At 40.9% G+C, this 14368-nt stretch overlaps 1 protein-coding gene across 3 annotated transcripts in view; it reads left to right on the forward strand.

Moving 5' to 3' along the window:
- The first annotated feature begins 989 nt into the window (after window positions 1-989).
- The window catches only part of LOC139376865 (c-mer proto-oncogene tyrosine kinase a), a 37037-nt gene continuing 23658 nt past the window's right edge, over window positions 990-14368 (forward strand). For 2 of the 3 annotated variants that reach the window (XM_071119828.1, XM_071119829.1), the window contains exons 1-5: window positions 996-1288; window positions 5930-6113; window positions 6394-6597; window positions 6854-6954; window positions 7181-7354. In XM_071119828.1, the coding sequence (XP_070975929.1) occupies window positions 1204-1288; window positions 5930-6113; window positions 6394-6597; window positions 6854-6954; window positions 7181-7354 (748 nt within the window). In that variant the 5' untranslated portion in view covers window positions 996-1203. Of the gene's footprint in view, window positions 1289-5929; window positions 6114-6393; window positions 6598-6853; window positions 6955-7180; window positions 7355-14368 lie in introns of all 3 variants that reach the window. The other variant, XM_071119827.1, reaches the window with a different exon arrangement.

Here is a 14368-nt window from a genome sequence, read left to right on the forward strand (position 1 = left end):
AAGCTTGGGAAATCTTTTTGTATCCAAATCCGGCTTTAAACTTCTTCACAACAGTATCTCGGACCTGCCTGGTGTGTTCCTTGTTCTTCATGATGCTCTCTGCGCTTTTAACGGACCTCTGAGACTATCACAGTGCAGGTGCATTTATACGGAGACTTGATTACACACAGGTGGATTGTATTTATCATCATTAGTCATTTAGGTCAACATTGGATCATTCAGAGATCCTCACTGAACTTCTGGAGAGAGTTTGCTGCACTGAAAGTAAAGGGGCTGAATAATTTTGCACGCCCAATTTTTCAGTTTTTGATTTGTTAAAAAAGTTTGAAATATCCAATAAATGTCGTTCCACTTCATGATTGTGTCCCACTTGTTGATTCTTCACAAAAAATACTGTTTTATATCTTTATGTTTGAAGCCTGAAATGTGGCAAAAGGTCGCAAAGTTCAAGGGGGCCGAATACTTTCGCAAGGCACTGTATCTGGATTATTAACCCCTGCCTGTCCTTGACCTGTCTTTTGCCTGCCCCTTTTGGATGAATAAACTGTTGTTAATTCGATGTTGTCTGCATCTGGGTCTTACCTTGAAACGTGGTAGTTATGGTGTTTTTTCATTCCAACTGACATTCATGGCAACAGTACGTTAATGTATGCATAAATGCATATATATATAACACAGTCCCCCTCCAAAACTACACATATTTGGTTGGTAGAGACCCTACTGAATATTTTCCATCCCACTTTAGCTGGGTCAGGTAGAAATGTTGTCTCTGTACAGACAAATTCTGAACATAACATCTCATTTTTTTCATTATTGGTTTTTAAAAATATAAATGTTATTTGTACATTTCTTTTTGGCGTAATAAAAGTGGCCATTGATTAAAATTCAATATCTTTTTAATGAGTTATCTACAATGCTTAGCTTTTTTATAATCCGGGCTTTTATTTTGAAGGTTTTGATTTACCATACCATGTGGCGTCATCGTTTGTGCTGCTATAGTGAAGGATTTATATGGACGAAAACAGCTTGGATTCTAGAGCAAAATAAATGTCTGTGTTATTCAATGATGTTGAGAAATGAGAATGATAACTATTTGTGGTAACGTGTCAGATCGTATGACTTCTAGAAAATAGTTTCATTTTTATTGGAGAGGAGGTGGTAGCGGATAAAATCCTATTGTCTGCGCATTGCACATTCTTTACTATGGCGAAAAAGTCAACTACGATACATCTATGGACTATTTTACTTTCTACCAGTGTTGGCATAATTTGGGGGAATCTGGCCAGTGGTAAGTTACAATGTAACAATGTTTGCGGTTTGGAGGACTTTGAACAACTCTTTCTGTCAAAAGTTAATTATGTCTTTGATGAAAATCAACTGCTTTTTTTTCAAGCAATTCATTATCGATGTTTCATTGTTTTTCATTTTGAAACTTGAGTTTAATATTTGTTCGATTGTAAATTAATTCCATATCGTGATTTCTTGTGAGAATGTATTTATTTGGTAAAAATGTTGAAACATACATTTACATGTATCCTTAGTGGGGGTTACAAAGGGTCTATAAATGTGGCTAATTTTAAAAGTACTTGTTTATTACCTTAAGATAAGCCCCCAGTACTCAATTGTTTAAGTTTTTGTTTTCATTGGACAAAAGTAAAGTTGTTATCATCAAATACCTTGAACACTTCAAATAGGCCTATATAAATCCAATGCTATATGCATGTGGAAATCCCATGCGATCCATTTGTTTATGTTTTTGTAGGGGCCCCTGAACACTCTCTTTTGGTATTACATTATCCTACAGAGTGTAACTTTAATCCCAACCTACAGTATATGCTTGTCGGGCTTTTATAAAGCCAAATCCAGGTGGTACTGATTAAAAATACCCTGGAAGGATTCTAAGTTTGACCAGTTACTTGGAATGCACAAACCTGTCGGGCAGCCCCACACTCCAATGTGCCGTTTTTGTTTCAATGCAGTGTAGTGTTTTGATGTATTGTTAAGGGTTTCGCTGATCAGTGACGTCTGCTTGACTCTTTTAGGGACCTATGGTAAGGACAAACGTTCAGTGCTGAATAAATTAATCCCTCTTTTATTCTCCTCCTCTCATGTTTAAAACCAGCAGGCTCCAGACCTCGTAGGGTAAGAGTTGAGTACCCCTGAGTTATAGGATGATAAAAACTGTATACGAGAGTTTTGGTGCAGGTATAGCCAACTAGCGCTAACTAACGTTAACCACCTAGCAAAAACATTTATTTGTTTATTTTATTTTTACAAATCTATTCTTGGAGTCACAGTATCGATATAAAAACGACACAAATAATATTGCGATGCTCTACTGTATCGATGTTCACCCGCTTCTCTAGGTTTGTGTAAAGTATGTAGCCTACGACACCGTGTGAAGAGGAGAAGTGAGAGAACAGGTTTGGCCTTTGGACTCTGGCATCACTAACAAAGTGGATCATTGCTTCCAGGGAGGCAAAACAGTTTGCTTCCTCTGATAACAGATTATTTTACCTCTGAACTGCTGGTATTCCCCCCTTCCTCTCTGTCCCAGTGAAAGCTGGTGTCAGTTCCCTTACAAACAAATGTATGAGCCTACATTTATTTCACTATTGAAACCATATTTTCACATGTATACATTTAGAGAACCATATTTCCAAATGTATACATTTTGAGTTCACATGTTAACACCACCTTTTCACATGTGAGGAAATTGCCGTTTCACATGTTAAAAACATTCACATGTGAAAATCTCAGTTCACATGTAGAATTGCAAGTTCATTAGCAGTTTCATAAGCAGTTTCGAAATCTGGGGTTGAAATAATGTTATTCTCCTCACATGTGAAAAGATGTTTCCACAGGTGGAATTAGGACAGTGGTGGAAAAAGTAATAAATTGTCATACTTGAGTAAAAGTAAAGATACCTTAATAGAAAATGACTAAAGTAAAATACTACTTGAGTAAAAGTATAAAAGTATTTGGTTTTAAATATACTTATGTATCAAAAGTAAAAGTATACATCATTTCTAATTCCTTATATAAAGTAAAACAGACAGCACCATTTTCTTGTTTTTTAGCCAGGGGAACACTCCAACACTCAGACATAATTTACAGATAGCCAGGGGAACACTCCAACACTCAGACATAATTTACAGATAGCCAGGGGAACACTCAGACATCATTTACAGATAGCCAGGGGCACACTCCAACACTCAGACATCATTTACAGATAGCCAGGGGAACACTCCAACACTCAGACATCATTTACAGATAGCCAGGGGCACACTCCAACACTCAGACATCATTTACAGATAGCCAGGGGAACACTCCAACACTCAGACATCATTTACAGATAGCCAGGGGAACACTCCAACACTCAGACATCATTTACAGATAGCCAGGGGCACACTCCAACACTCAGACATCATTTACAGATAGCCAGGGGAACACTCCAACACTCAGACATCATTTACAGATAGCCAGGGGAACACTCCAACACTCAGACATCATTTACAAACAAAGCATGTGTGTTTAGTGAGTCCGCCAGATCAGAGGCAGTAGGGATGAACAGGGATGTTCTCTTGATAAGTCTGTGAATTTGATCATTTTCTTGTCCTGCTACGTATTCAAAATGTAACGAGTACTTTTTGGTTGTCAGGGAAAATATATGGAGTAAAAAGTACATTATTTTCTTTAGGAATGTAGTGAAGTAAAAGTTGTCAAAAATATAAATAGTAAAGTAATGTAAAGATACCCCAAAAAACGACTTAAGCAGTACTTTAAAGTAATTTTACTTAAGTACTTTACACCACTGAATTAGGGTGACCACATTTAAAAAGCCCAAATGCAGGACAAGGGAACCATTTTGTGTGACATTCACGGAACAGTGGACAGAATACTTTTTTGGGTGGGCAGGTTAATGGATGACCTTCAAATGGCGACATAGTTCTGCTGTATGAAGGTCACTTCCTGTTAAAGGGGCAATCTTCAGTTGTAACATTCCATTTTGGACTTGTAAATGAATGATATGTACCCATAGATTTTTTAAAGAATATAATGTATAATGTAAATGACTCATGAGTATATCCCATCAGAAGCTAAAATATAAGCTTGTTTTACTCCAATGTTTGTAAATAAAGTAAATGTAAAAAGTTCACTGTATAGCCTAAAAGCATGTTTAAAACTATCATTTTGATATTATGGATGGTCAGTCCTTGCATCCATAGCGTGGAGTGGTTGAGAGTGGTTGCATTTCTCTAGCCCCATCCCTCAGCTTTTTACTGAAACTGTGGTGGGGAGAACACTTTGTTCATGTTTCAATTAAGGATTGCCGCTTTAAGCACCTTTAAAGAGTAATAGTGATATTAAATGGAGAAATCCTCTAGTGAGGGAGTTACTTTTGTGCCAATAATAACAAGTAAAACATCTAAAGTGGAGAACTTAATTCTTAGCATTGCAAACAGACTGATTTTGAAAGCAAAACATAAACACAAAAGTATGAATAGCAAAAACAAAATATTGCATGGAAATCATTTCAAAATGCGAGAACAAATTCATTGTAAATAGATGCAAAAAAAAATGTTTTCAGTGATTTTTCTTTAATGATAATGCGATTAAATAAAACACCTCCCTCTTTCCTGCAATTTTCTCTATCTTTGGTTATGTTACCCTGGCCGTTGCTGCCTTTTTTTCCCAGTTCCATGTTTTGGCACATTCTTTCTAGCGACATAGCTACTGCTGGTTTGCCTCAGAAGCTAAGCAGGGTTGGTCCTGGTTGGTCCCTGGATGGGAAACCAGATGTAGCTGGAAGTGGTGAAAATTAACATGTAAAAAAAAATGTCACATGAGCAAAAAACAAATTCGCCAGGAAAAGTACATGTGAAACTTCACACGTGTCTGAAAACCACGTCTCTGACTTGTATGAAAATCTCAACTAACAAACATATATATATTTTTTAACATGAACATTTTCATGATTTGTTCACACGCCTGAAAACAAAAGGTGTTTTTTTTTCCAAGTCATTTTTTTCATGTGTTTTTTTGTGGTTGTGAGGTCTAGCCTGGTCCTTTATCTGTGCTGGTTGTTGAACTGTGACCATCAGAGTTTGAAAGACAGCAACAACATATCTGGGACCAGGCTAAGTGGCAGTAGCCTGTCTTGATATTTTATAAGGATATTGCCATACACATATTTGCTTCGTCCCATATCTATTTTTTACTGTTTAGGCAAGACTGTACCAACAGATCTGGAATCAGGCTATATGAATATGACTTTGCTGAGAAAAATTACTGAAATACTCCAGATATTTGGGAGATTCCTCTGCTTACATTGTATGGTTCCTCCCTTGGGGCGGCAGCGTAGCCTAGTGGTTAGAGCGTTGGACTAGTAACCGGAAGGTTGCGAGTTCAAACCCGCGAGCTGACAAGGTACAAATCTGTCGTTCTGCCCCTGAACAGGCAGTTAATCCACTGTTCCCAGGTTGTCATTGAAAATACGAATTTGTTCTTAACTGACTTGCCTGGTTAAATAAAGGTTAAAAATAAAATAAAAATAAATAAAAAAAGCACAGGGAGAGGGAGAAACAAATGCAGAGTGGTATTGAATATCAAATTAGCTGTTCCACCCCCTCCTATACAATCTCAATACAGTTTGTTTCCATTGAGTTAGGCTAATCGTGGTGGCTTGAATCATTTGAATAGGTCTAACTCTGAGGGCAAAATACTAAATATATGGAACTGAAATGTTAGTTTCAATTGCAGATTATTCTCCAACCCCGCTGTGGTGTTATTTTGTGTTTTTTGTTGTTGTGAGAAATACAGTATATAAAGTTATTGACTATTGATCTAAGGTAGGAGAAATGACAGAGATGGTCTATAATATTGTATCAGGCTTTGGAAATGACCGTCCCTTCCTGCTCACATACAGCTGAGCATCATGGGAGTCCCTATGTTTACCGTGTCTCTGGAGGACGTGGCCGTGGCGGGGTCTCCCCCCACATGCCAGGACGTCAGGGTCGGTCCTCCCAGCCCACTGTATCCCCCGAGACCCTCATCGTACCAGCCCATGCCCCGAGGGTCCACCTCAGCCAGGACGACATCAGGAAGCTGAGGTTACTATCTATTAATCACTTGTTTGTATTGTTGTTGTTGTAACTTTTGTCTTGTTGTCTTTTTTTTATTATCATTAGGTAGATGTTATTTGTTTTACCATTCTGAACCCCTTTGGGAATAAGTATTTGTATTAATCAATACGTGAGCTATCCTCTGAGGTTTAAATCACATCTTACTGATTGATGTGATTTCATTTGCAACAGCAAAATACAACAACATTTAACTCAACTCAACTTCCATTTCATTCAACTCAATTGTATTCTATTTGATTCCATCCAGGTTCAAGTCTACGGTGGGTTCGGTGCACCTATCCGAGGGCCACGAGGCAAAGTTCAACTGCTCCATCGACATCCCTGACGCCAACCTGGACCTCACCGTGCTGTGGTGGAAGAACAACATGGAGCTGGCTGAAAACCTGCAGGTGGTCATCAACGAACTACAGACTGTCACACACGGGGTCATGACCCTGCTGTCCACCGTCAGGTAACTGTGATGGGAGGACTTGGGTGTGAGCAGGGGACATTCATGGCAGACACAGCATGTGAAGAAAGGAGCAGTTAGATACTTATATCCTTGCAATTTTTTGCAATTAAAATGCCAAGCTTCCGGTCAGAGTCGACCTTCGTCAGAGCATAGAAATACAAACACAAAGTGACACAGAGAGTGCAATCAGTATTATAAATCAGGTGGTTCTGAAATGTCTGGATTGCTAAATTTCTCCACTACTTGTGTGTTTCAGCATAACTCATGTCCAGAGAGCTGACTCTGGGGACTACCGCTGTAGACTGAGAGTCAGTGACATAGAGATAGAGTCCCAGCCTATCATTATCCAGGTCGAAGGTAAGTCCCAACATCATACGAGTGCTTCAAATGGATGACAAGGGTTTCCATGACTGGTTCTTATATACTGTGTCTTTTAGGTGACCAGTTTGAGCAAGACGAGGTGTAGAATCACTGATCTTGATCATAATAAGTAGTTATTTGCAATGTAAGGTGATTCTGCACAGCCTGACTGCAATGTAGTCGATCTCAAACATGTACTCTGTTTGTCTGTGTGTGTTTTTAGGTCTACCAACATTCACCAGACAGCCTGATGACAGGAACGTAACTCGTAACCGCCCCTTTAACCTGTCGTGTGAAGCGGTGGGTCCCCCGAATCCTATCAGGATCCACTGGCTACGCAACGGAGTGCGTGTGATAGGGTACATCACCTCCTCCCCCAGCAACTACACTGTACCAGGTGAGAGAGACACATACATGCACACACACACACACGCGAGCACATGCACAGGCTCATGCACAGATGAGCACACGCACGTGCGTATACATGCACACACATATGCACACACACACACATATGCACATACATGCACATACACACACATGCACATACACACACACACATATGCACCTACACACATGCACATATCCACGAGCATGCACATACACACACATATGCACATACAATCTCTTGCTTTCATATGAAGTATTGAACTGGCTGCCAATACTATCTCAGTACCTCTTTCTGGGTTTCACAAAGAGTCTGGAGGTGTATTGGATTGTTCTATTACTCCATCATCTTAGATTGAATCCCAAATGGCACCCTATTCCCTATCAAGTGCACTACCTTTGACCAGAGCCTCTGGGCTAAAGTGGTGCACTACATAGGGAATATGGTGCCATTTTGGAGATACCCTTAGCCTCTCTCCTAAGGCCTAGAAAACCTCTTTTAAAAAAAAGTGGAATTCCACACCGGGCTTTGCCCATTTTGCTAAACTTTGAATTCAGGTCATTGGCTTATACACAGACGTATATTGAATAGGGATCTTAGCGGCTCACCTGAATCTCTCCTTTATAACACCACAAATGTACTGTAGGTCATGTTGTATTTTGCAATGTTGAGTTGGGTTTTCTGGCATACACAATCTCCTAGGTCCTAAAGAAAATGTGTGCATAGGTCTCTTAAGGGAAATGTTTTGTTCTGTGTGCATATTATTACGATTTAAAAAAAATCCCCTTATCTGAATTAAATTACCTTGTTATTTCATTAAAATGAATTGTTTCATGTAAGAGAGAGAGAGCGACCGGAATGGTGAGAGAGAGAGAGAGAGAGACCGGGATAAAGAGATAGAGACCGAGAGAGAGAGAGAGATAGGGAGCGATAAAGAGAAAGTAAGACTGATAAAGAGAGAGGAAGTAAGACCAAAAGAGAGTAATGAGGACCAAGAAGAACTTGTGTCGTGGTTTATGGAGGGAATACGGTTTCCTCATATCGCTGAATGTCCAGGCAGTCTTTTGGTTAGTTATTCATAAGCGATGGTAAAGGACATTCGTGTCAGTGTTTGTGTGTTTATCAGTGTAAAATGTGCAGAGCTGTGTCCTACTCAGCTGTAGCAGAGATGTGTTGGAGGTCTGAATACTGTAATGTCAGTCTGTCTATCTACAGTCTCAGCATCTGTCTCTCCCTTTCTCTCTTTCCCTCCATCCATTTCTCTCTCCCACTTCTCTCCATTTTACTCTCTCTTTTTGTCTCTCACTGTGTGTCTCTTCCAGTCTCTGTCTCGTGTCTCTCTCTCTCTGCCCTATCCCATTTTCTCTCTTTCTGTCCTGCTACCACAGAGAGATGTATCACCATGTTCACTGTAACTGTGGTCCCCCTGGGTTACAGTGCTGAATAGCTGTTTTAAATATATTTTTTAAATTGTACCTTTATTTAACCAGGTAGGCTAGTTGTGAACAAGTTCTCATTTGCAACTGCGACCTGGCCAAGATAAAGCATAGCAGTATGAACAGACAACAACACAGAGTTACACATGGAGTAAACAATAAACAAGTCAATAACATAGTAGAAAAAAAAGAATCTATATACATTGTGTGCAAAAGGCATGAGGAGGTAGGCAATAAATAGGCCATAGGAGTGAATAATTACAATTTAGCAGATTAACACTGGAGTGATAAATGATCAGATGTTCATGTACAGGTAGAGATACTGGTGTGCAAAAGAGCAGAAAAGTAAATAAATAAAAACAGTATGGGGATGAGGTAGGTAAATTGGGTGGGCTATATACCGATGGACTATGTAGCAGATGTTTAAAGTTGGTGAGGGAGATAAAAGTCTCCAACTTCAGAGATTTCTTGCAATTCGTTCCACTCATGCTTTAACAATGTCTGTCTGTCTCTGTCTGTCTGTCTGTCTCTGTCTGTCTGTCTGTCTGTCTGTCTGTCTGTCTGTCTGTCTGTCTGTCACTGTCTGTCACTGTCTGTCACTGTCTGTCACTGTCTGTCACTGTCTGTCTGTAGAATTACCGGGTGTCATTTTCTCTGAAGGTATCTTTACTTTTACTCAAGTATGACAATTGGGTACTTTTCCCACCACTGGTCAAGACTGAGTAGGGCTACAACATTTTGGCCTGGAGATTTGCTAAATTAGTTATAATTTGAATCCTGGACTGATAGAGTGGGGACTGCACCTTTGAAACGCTCCAGAACACCTAAAGGGGCCTTAATGATTAATTAGTAATACATATCTTGAAGCTGAGCAGTGTTGTGAGCATAAAACTTGAAGTTACCTACCTCCATTAGGTTCTCCCACAGACAAAAACCTGTCTTCAATGTGAAAACATAACATTGGCTCTATTGGCTCAATTTACAGCAGTTAATTTACTTGGTGACCTGGGGCCAACCAAGATCAGCTTTAATATTGCATATAGATTGTGGGTTCTATCAAATTGTTTGGTGGGAACATTGTTTCCAATCCCCCATATTTAATTATATTTTATCCTTACATATATTTTCCATTGAATTTATGAATCTAGGAGTGGTGCAGTGGTCTAAAGCACTCCATCACAGTGCTAGCTGTGCTCCTAGAGATCCTGGTTTGAGTCCAGGCTCTGTCCCAGTTGGCCGCGACCGGGAAACCTGTGGGGTGGCTCACAATTGTCCCAGCGTCGTCGGGGTTAGTGGAGGGTTTGGCTGGCAGGGATGTTCTTGTCCCATCGTGCTCTAGCGACTCCAGTGGCGGGTTGGGTGCAGTGCACGCTGACATGGTTGTCAGATGTACAGTGTTTTCTTCCGACACATTGGTGCGGCTGGCTTCAAAGGTTAAGCGGGCATTGTGTCAAGAAGCAGTGCGGCTCGGCTGTGTTATGTTTCGGAGGACGCACGACTCTCAACCTTCGCCTCTCCCGAGTCCGTACGGGAGTTGCAGCGATGGGACAAGACTGTAACTACCAATTGGATACCATGGAAAAGGGGTTAAAATAATTCATGAATCTTTTGAGCTCTGTGGTTTGATTTGGGTCCGGTACTGTTCAGTTTATATATATATATATATATATATATATATATATATATATATATGATTTTCCCCTTGGTAGTGTTATCAAAAAGCACTGCATTGATTTTTACTGCTACGCACACGATACACAACTTTACATTTATGTCACCAGTAGTCCAAACACAGTGGTGAGTTGTAGAGCCTTTAGTAGTCCAGACACAGTGGTGAGTTGTAGAGCCTTTAGTAGTCCAAACACAGTGGTGAGTTGTAGAGCCTTTACTAGTCCAGACACAGTGGTGAGTTGTAGAGCCTTTAGTAGTCCATACACAGTGGTGAGTTGTAGAGCCTTTAGTAGTCCAGACACAGTGGTGAGTTGTAGAGCCTTTAGTAGTCCAGACACAGTGGTGAGTTGTAGAGCCTTTAGTAGTCCAAACACAGTGGTGAGTTGTAGCGCCTTTAGTAGTCCAGACACAGTGGTGAGTTGTAGAGCCTTTAGTAGTCCAGACACAGTGGTGAGTTGTAGAGCCTTTAGTAGTCCAGACACAGTGGTGAGTTGTAGGGCCTTTAGTAGTCCAGACACAGTGGTGAGTTGTAGAGCCTTTAGTAGTCCAGACACAGTGGTGAGTTGTAGAGCCTTTAGTAGTCCAGACACAGTGGTGAGTTGTAGAGCCTTTAGTAGTCCAGACACAGGGGTGAGTTGTAGAGCTACTGGCTGGGAGGTGAAGGGTGGAGGGTTAGAGGCCAAAGTTGTGTTTTTTTCCAGCATGTGCTGTGGCTGTGTGTGTGTGTGTGTGTGTGTGTGTGTGTGTGTGTGTGTGTGTGTGTGTGTGTGTGTGTGTGTGTGTGTGTGTGTGTGTGTGTGTGTGTGTGTGATGGGGGTTGTAGGGAAGATGGACAGATCGGGGGATGGCTCCCTGGACAAAGGCCTCATTCACGGGATGGCCCACCACCCCCGCTCTGCTTTACAGGGAGGGACTGGAAAGGGGAGCTGGCTGGGGACTGCCTGGCTGCAGGCTGGCAGGGTTGACTGACATCCATATCTCTGGATGTTACGGGTAGCCTTTCCTCCCACTAACACTGAGCAGTTTCCTTCCCTTTTCTGACTTGATTCTGATTGGGCCTGTTCAGCTTTTGTTACTGGGGTGGTAGTCTACTGTTGTTACAGGTAGCCTTTGCTCCCTCAAATTCTGACCATTTTAATTTCTGTATATTAAAGTCCAGTTAGCCACTGTTCTCTCCCAGAAAAATACATGTTACATAATGATTTACAAACCTAGTCCCCAGAGGCACAGTACAGGGTCAGACCATGGCCACATTACATGCTCACAATCTCCTCAGAGCACAAAGGGAACAAATGTGTTACAGTGTATTCAAAGATTTTAGATTCTACTTTAGTTGAAAATGGAAAAAGACATTGGGGCAGAAGTGTGTGTCCCCAAGTGTACTCCTTTTGACGACAGCCCAATTGAACCTGGTCAAAAGTAGTGCACTGCACTATATAGAGAATATAATGCCATTTGGGACACATACTGGGTTATATGAGGTTGTTCCGCAACCAGGTCAGTTCAGCAGTGAAAGCCTGGTAGAATGGAACCATAGAAATAGAAAGGAACCTTGCCAAACCTGATAATTACACACTGTTTGTTGGACTTGGAACCGCAATGCAATACTTCCAGGGCTAGTTACAGAGAGATCATACATTTGGCTCGCTGGTTAATAGAGAGATCATACATCTAGGCTTGATTGAGGTTGCCTGACCTAATCGAACCAATAGAATAGTCGCAAAAGTGCAAATCCCTGCCCATTTGGCACTCTAGGCAGACTAAAGCAAATGCTAAAAGTATTTAAGAGATTTTAAATAGTATTTCAACCCAGTTTCAGCTCACTCCACCCACTCACTCTCTCTATGCATTTACTGTAATCCACTAAACCAGTTTCAATGTTGTTAGCCTTTTAGTTGGAATGGTCACTTGCAAGTCTCAAGAGATTCCGTTTTGAGCTGCAAGAGTTGTCTAGGACAGCCACCAATAAATGGTGTCGGTGTGAAGAGCAAGTGTCTGACCTTTGCTTTGTGTGTTGTCTTTTTATTTAGACTCTGTAGTACTCATTGAATGATCTGTGAGTTGGAAGGCCCTCTGAAAGACGCTGTTAACATGGCACCCTATTCCCTTTATAGTGAATTACCTTTGACCAGGGACATAGAACTCTGGTCAACTTTAATGCACTATATAGAAAGGGAAGCTGGACGCAGTCGTTGGCTGTTATTTACTAGATTTGGCTCTTTTCGCTGTTGCCTGAAATAGACAAACCTTGGTTTGCCAAAAAAGGCTTTCCTGCTCTATAAAACCAGTATCATAAACTGAGTAACTCTCTCTCTCTCTTACTTTCTCTCTCTCGCTTTCACTCTCTCTTTCACTCTCACGCTCGCTCTTTCTCTTAAGCTTTCTCTTTCGCTCTCTCTCTCTCTCTTTCACTCTCTCGCTCGCTCTCCTTCTTTTTACTCTCGGTCTTTATCTCTCTCTCCCTCTCCCTCTCTGTGACCATTCACTGGCTTCTCTACAGCCTCTCAGTTTGTAATGGGAGGTTAGTTTATTTGTCTGTTTGAAGAACTTCAATCCTGCTGGAAGTATTTAGTAACTCTGAGTGAAAATGAGAGAGATCATGAGACTTTGAGAGATGTCAAAACTTTAATCATAGTTTTACCAAAGCGTAAGGTTTTAGTTTCTAAAGGATTTGTAGGTATTTATATTAGAGGTCGACCGATTAATCGGAATGGCCGATTAATTAGGGCCGATTTCAAGTTTTCATAACAATCGGAAATCTGTATTTTTGGGCGCCGATTTCCGGATTATAAAAAATAAAACAACTTTTATTTAACTAGGCAAGTCAGTTAAGAACACATTCTTATTTTCAATGACTGAGGAACTGTGGGTTAACTGCCTGTTCAGGGGCAGAACGACAGATTTTCACCTTGTCAGCTCAGGGGTTCCAAACTTGCAACGGCACAGTTAACTAGTCCAACGCTCTAACTGTTGCACTCCACAAGTAGCCTGCCTGTTCCGCGAATGCAGTAGAAGCCAAGGTAAATTGCTAGTGTAACGGATGTGAAATAGCTAACTAGTTAGCAGTGGTGCACGCTAAATAGCGTTTCAATCGGTGACGTCACTTGCTCTGAGACCTTGAAGTAGTGGTTCCCCTTGCTCTGCAAAGGCCGCGGCTTTTGTGGAGCGATGGGTAACGATGCTTCGTGGGTGCAATGTAACAAGAATATTTAGACTTAGGGATGCCACCCATTAGACACGGAACCGTTCGGTATTTTATTTCACTTCAATAATAAACGTTTTGTTTTCGAAATGATAGTTTCGGATTCGATCATATTAATGACCAAAGGCTCGTATTTCTGTGTGTTATTATGTTATGATTAAGTCTGATTTGATAGAGCAGTCTGACTGAGCAGCAGCAGGCCCGTAATCATTCATTCAAACAGCACTTTCGTGCATTTTGCCAGCAGCTCTTCGCAAGCACAGCGCTGTTTATGACTTCAAGCCTATCAGCCTAATGGCTAGCCAGTTAGCTGGGTGTGCGCTAATACTGTTTCAAACGTCACTCGCTTTTAGATTTGGAGTAGTTATTCCAATTGCGCTGCAAGGGCTGCGGCTTTTGTGGAGCGATGGGTAACGATGCTTCGAGTGTGGCTGTTGACGATGTGTTCCTGGTTCGAGCCCAGGTAGGGGCGAGGAGGGGGACGGAAGCTATACTGTTACACTGGCAATACTATAGTGCCTATAAGAACATCCAATAGTCAAAGGTATATGAAATACAAATGGTATAGAGAGAAATAGTCCTATAAATACTATATTAACTACAACCTAAAACCTCTTACCTTGGAATATTGAAGTCTCATGTTAAAAGGAACCACCAACTTTCATATGTTCTCATGTTCTGAGCAAGGAACTAAAACGTTAGCTTTTTTACATG

Source organism: Oncorhynchus clarkii, chromosome 20 (genome assembly GCF_045791955.1).
Source record: "Oncorhynchus clarkii lewisi isolate Uvic-CL-2024 chromosome 20, UVic_Ocla_1.0, whole genome shotgun sequence".
Classification (NCBI taxonomy): domain Eukaryota; kingdom Metazoa; phylum Chordata; class Actinopteri; order Salmoniformes; family Salmonidae; genus Oncorhynchus; species Oncorhynchus clarkii.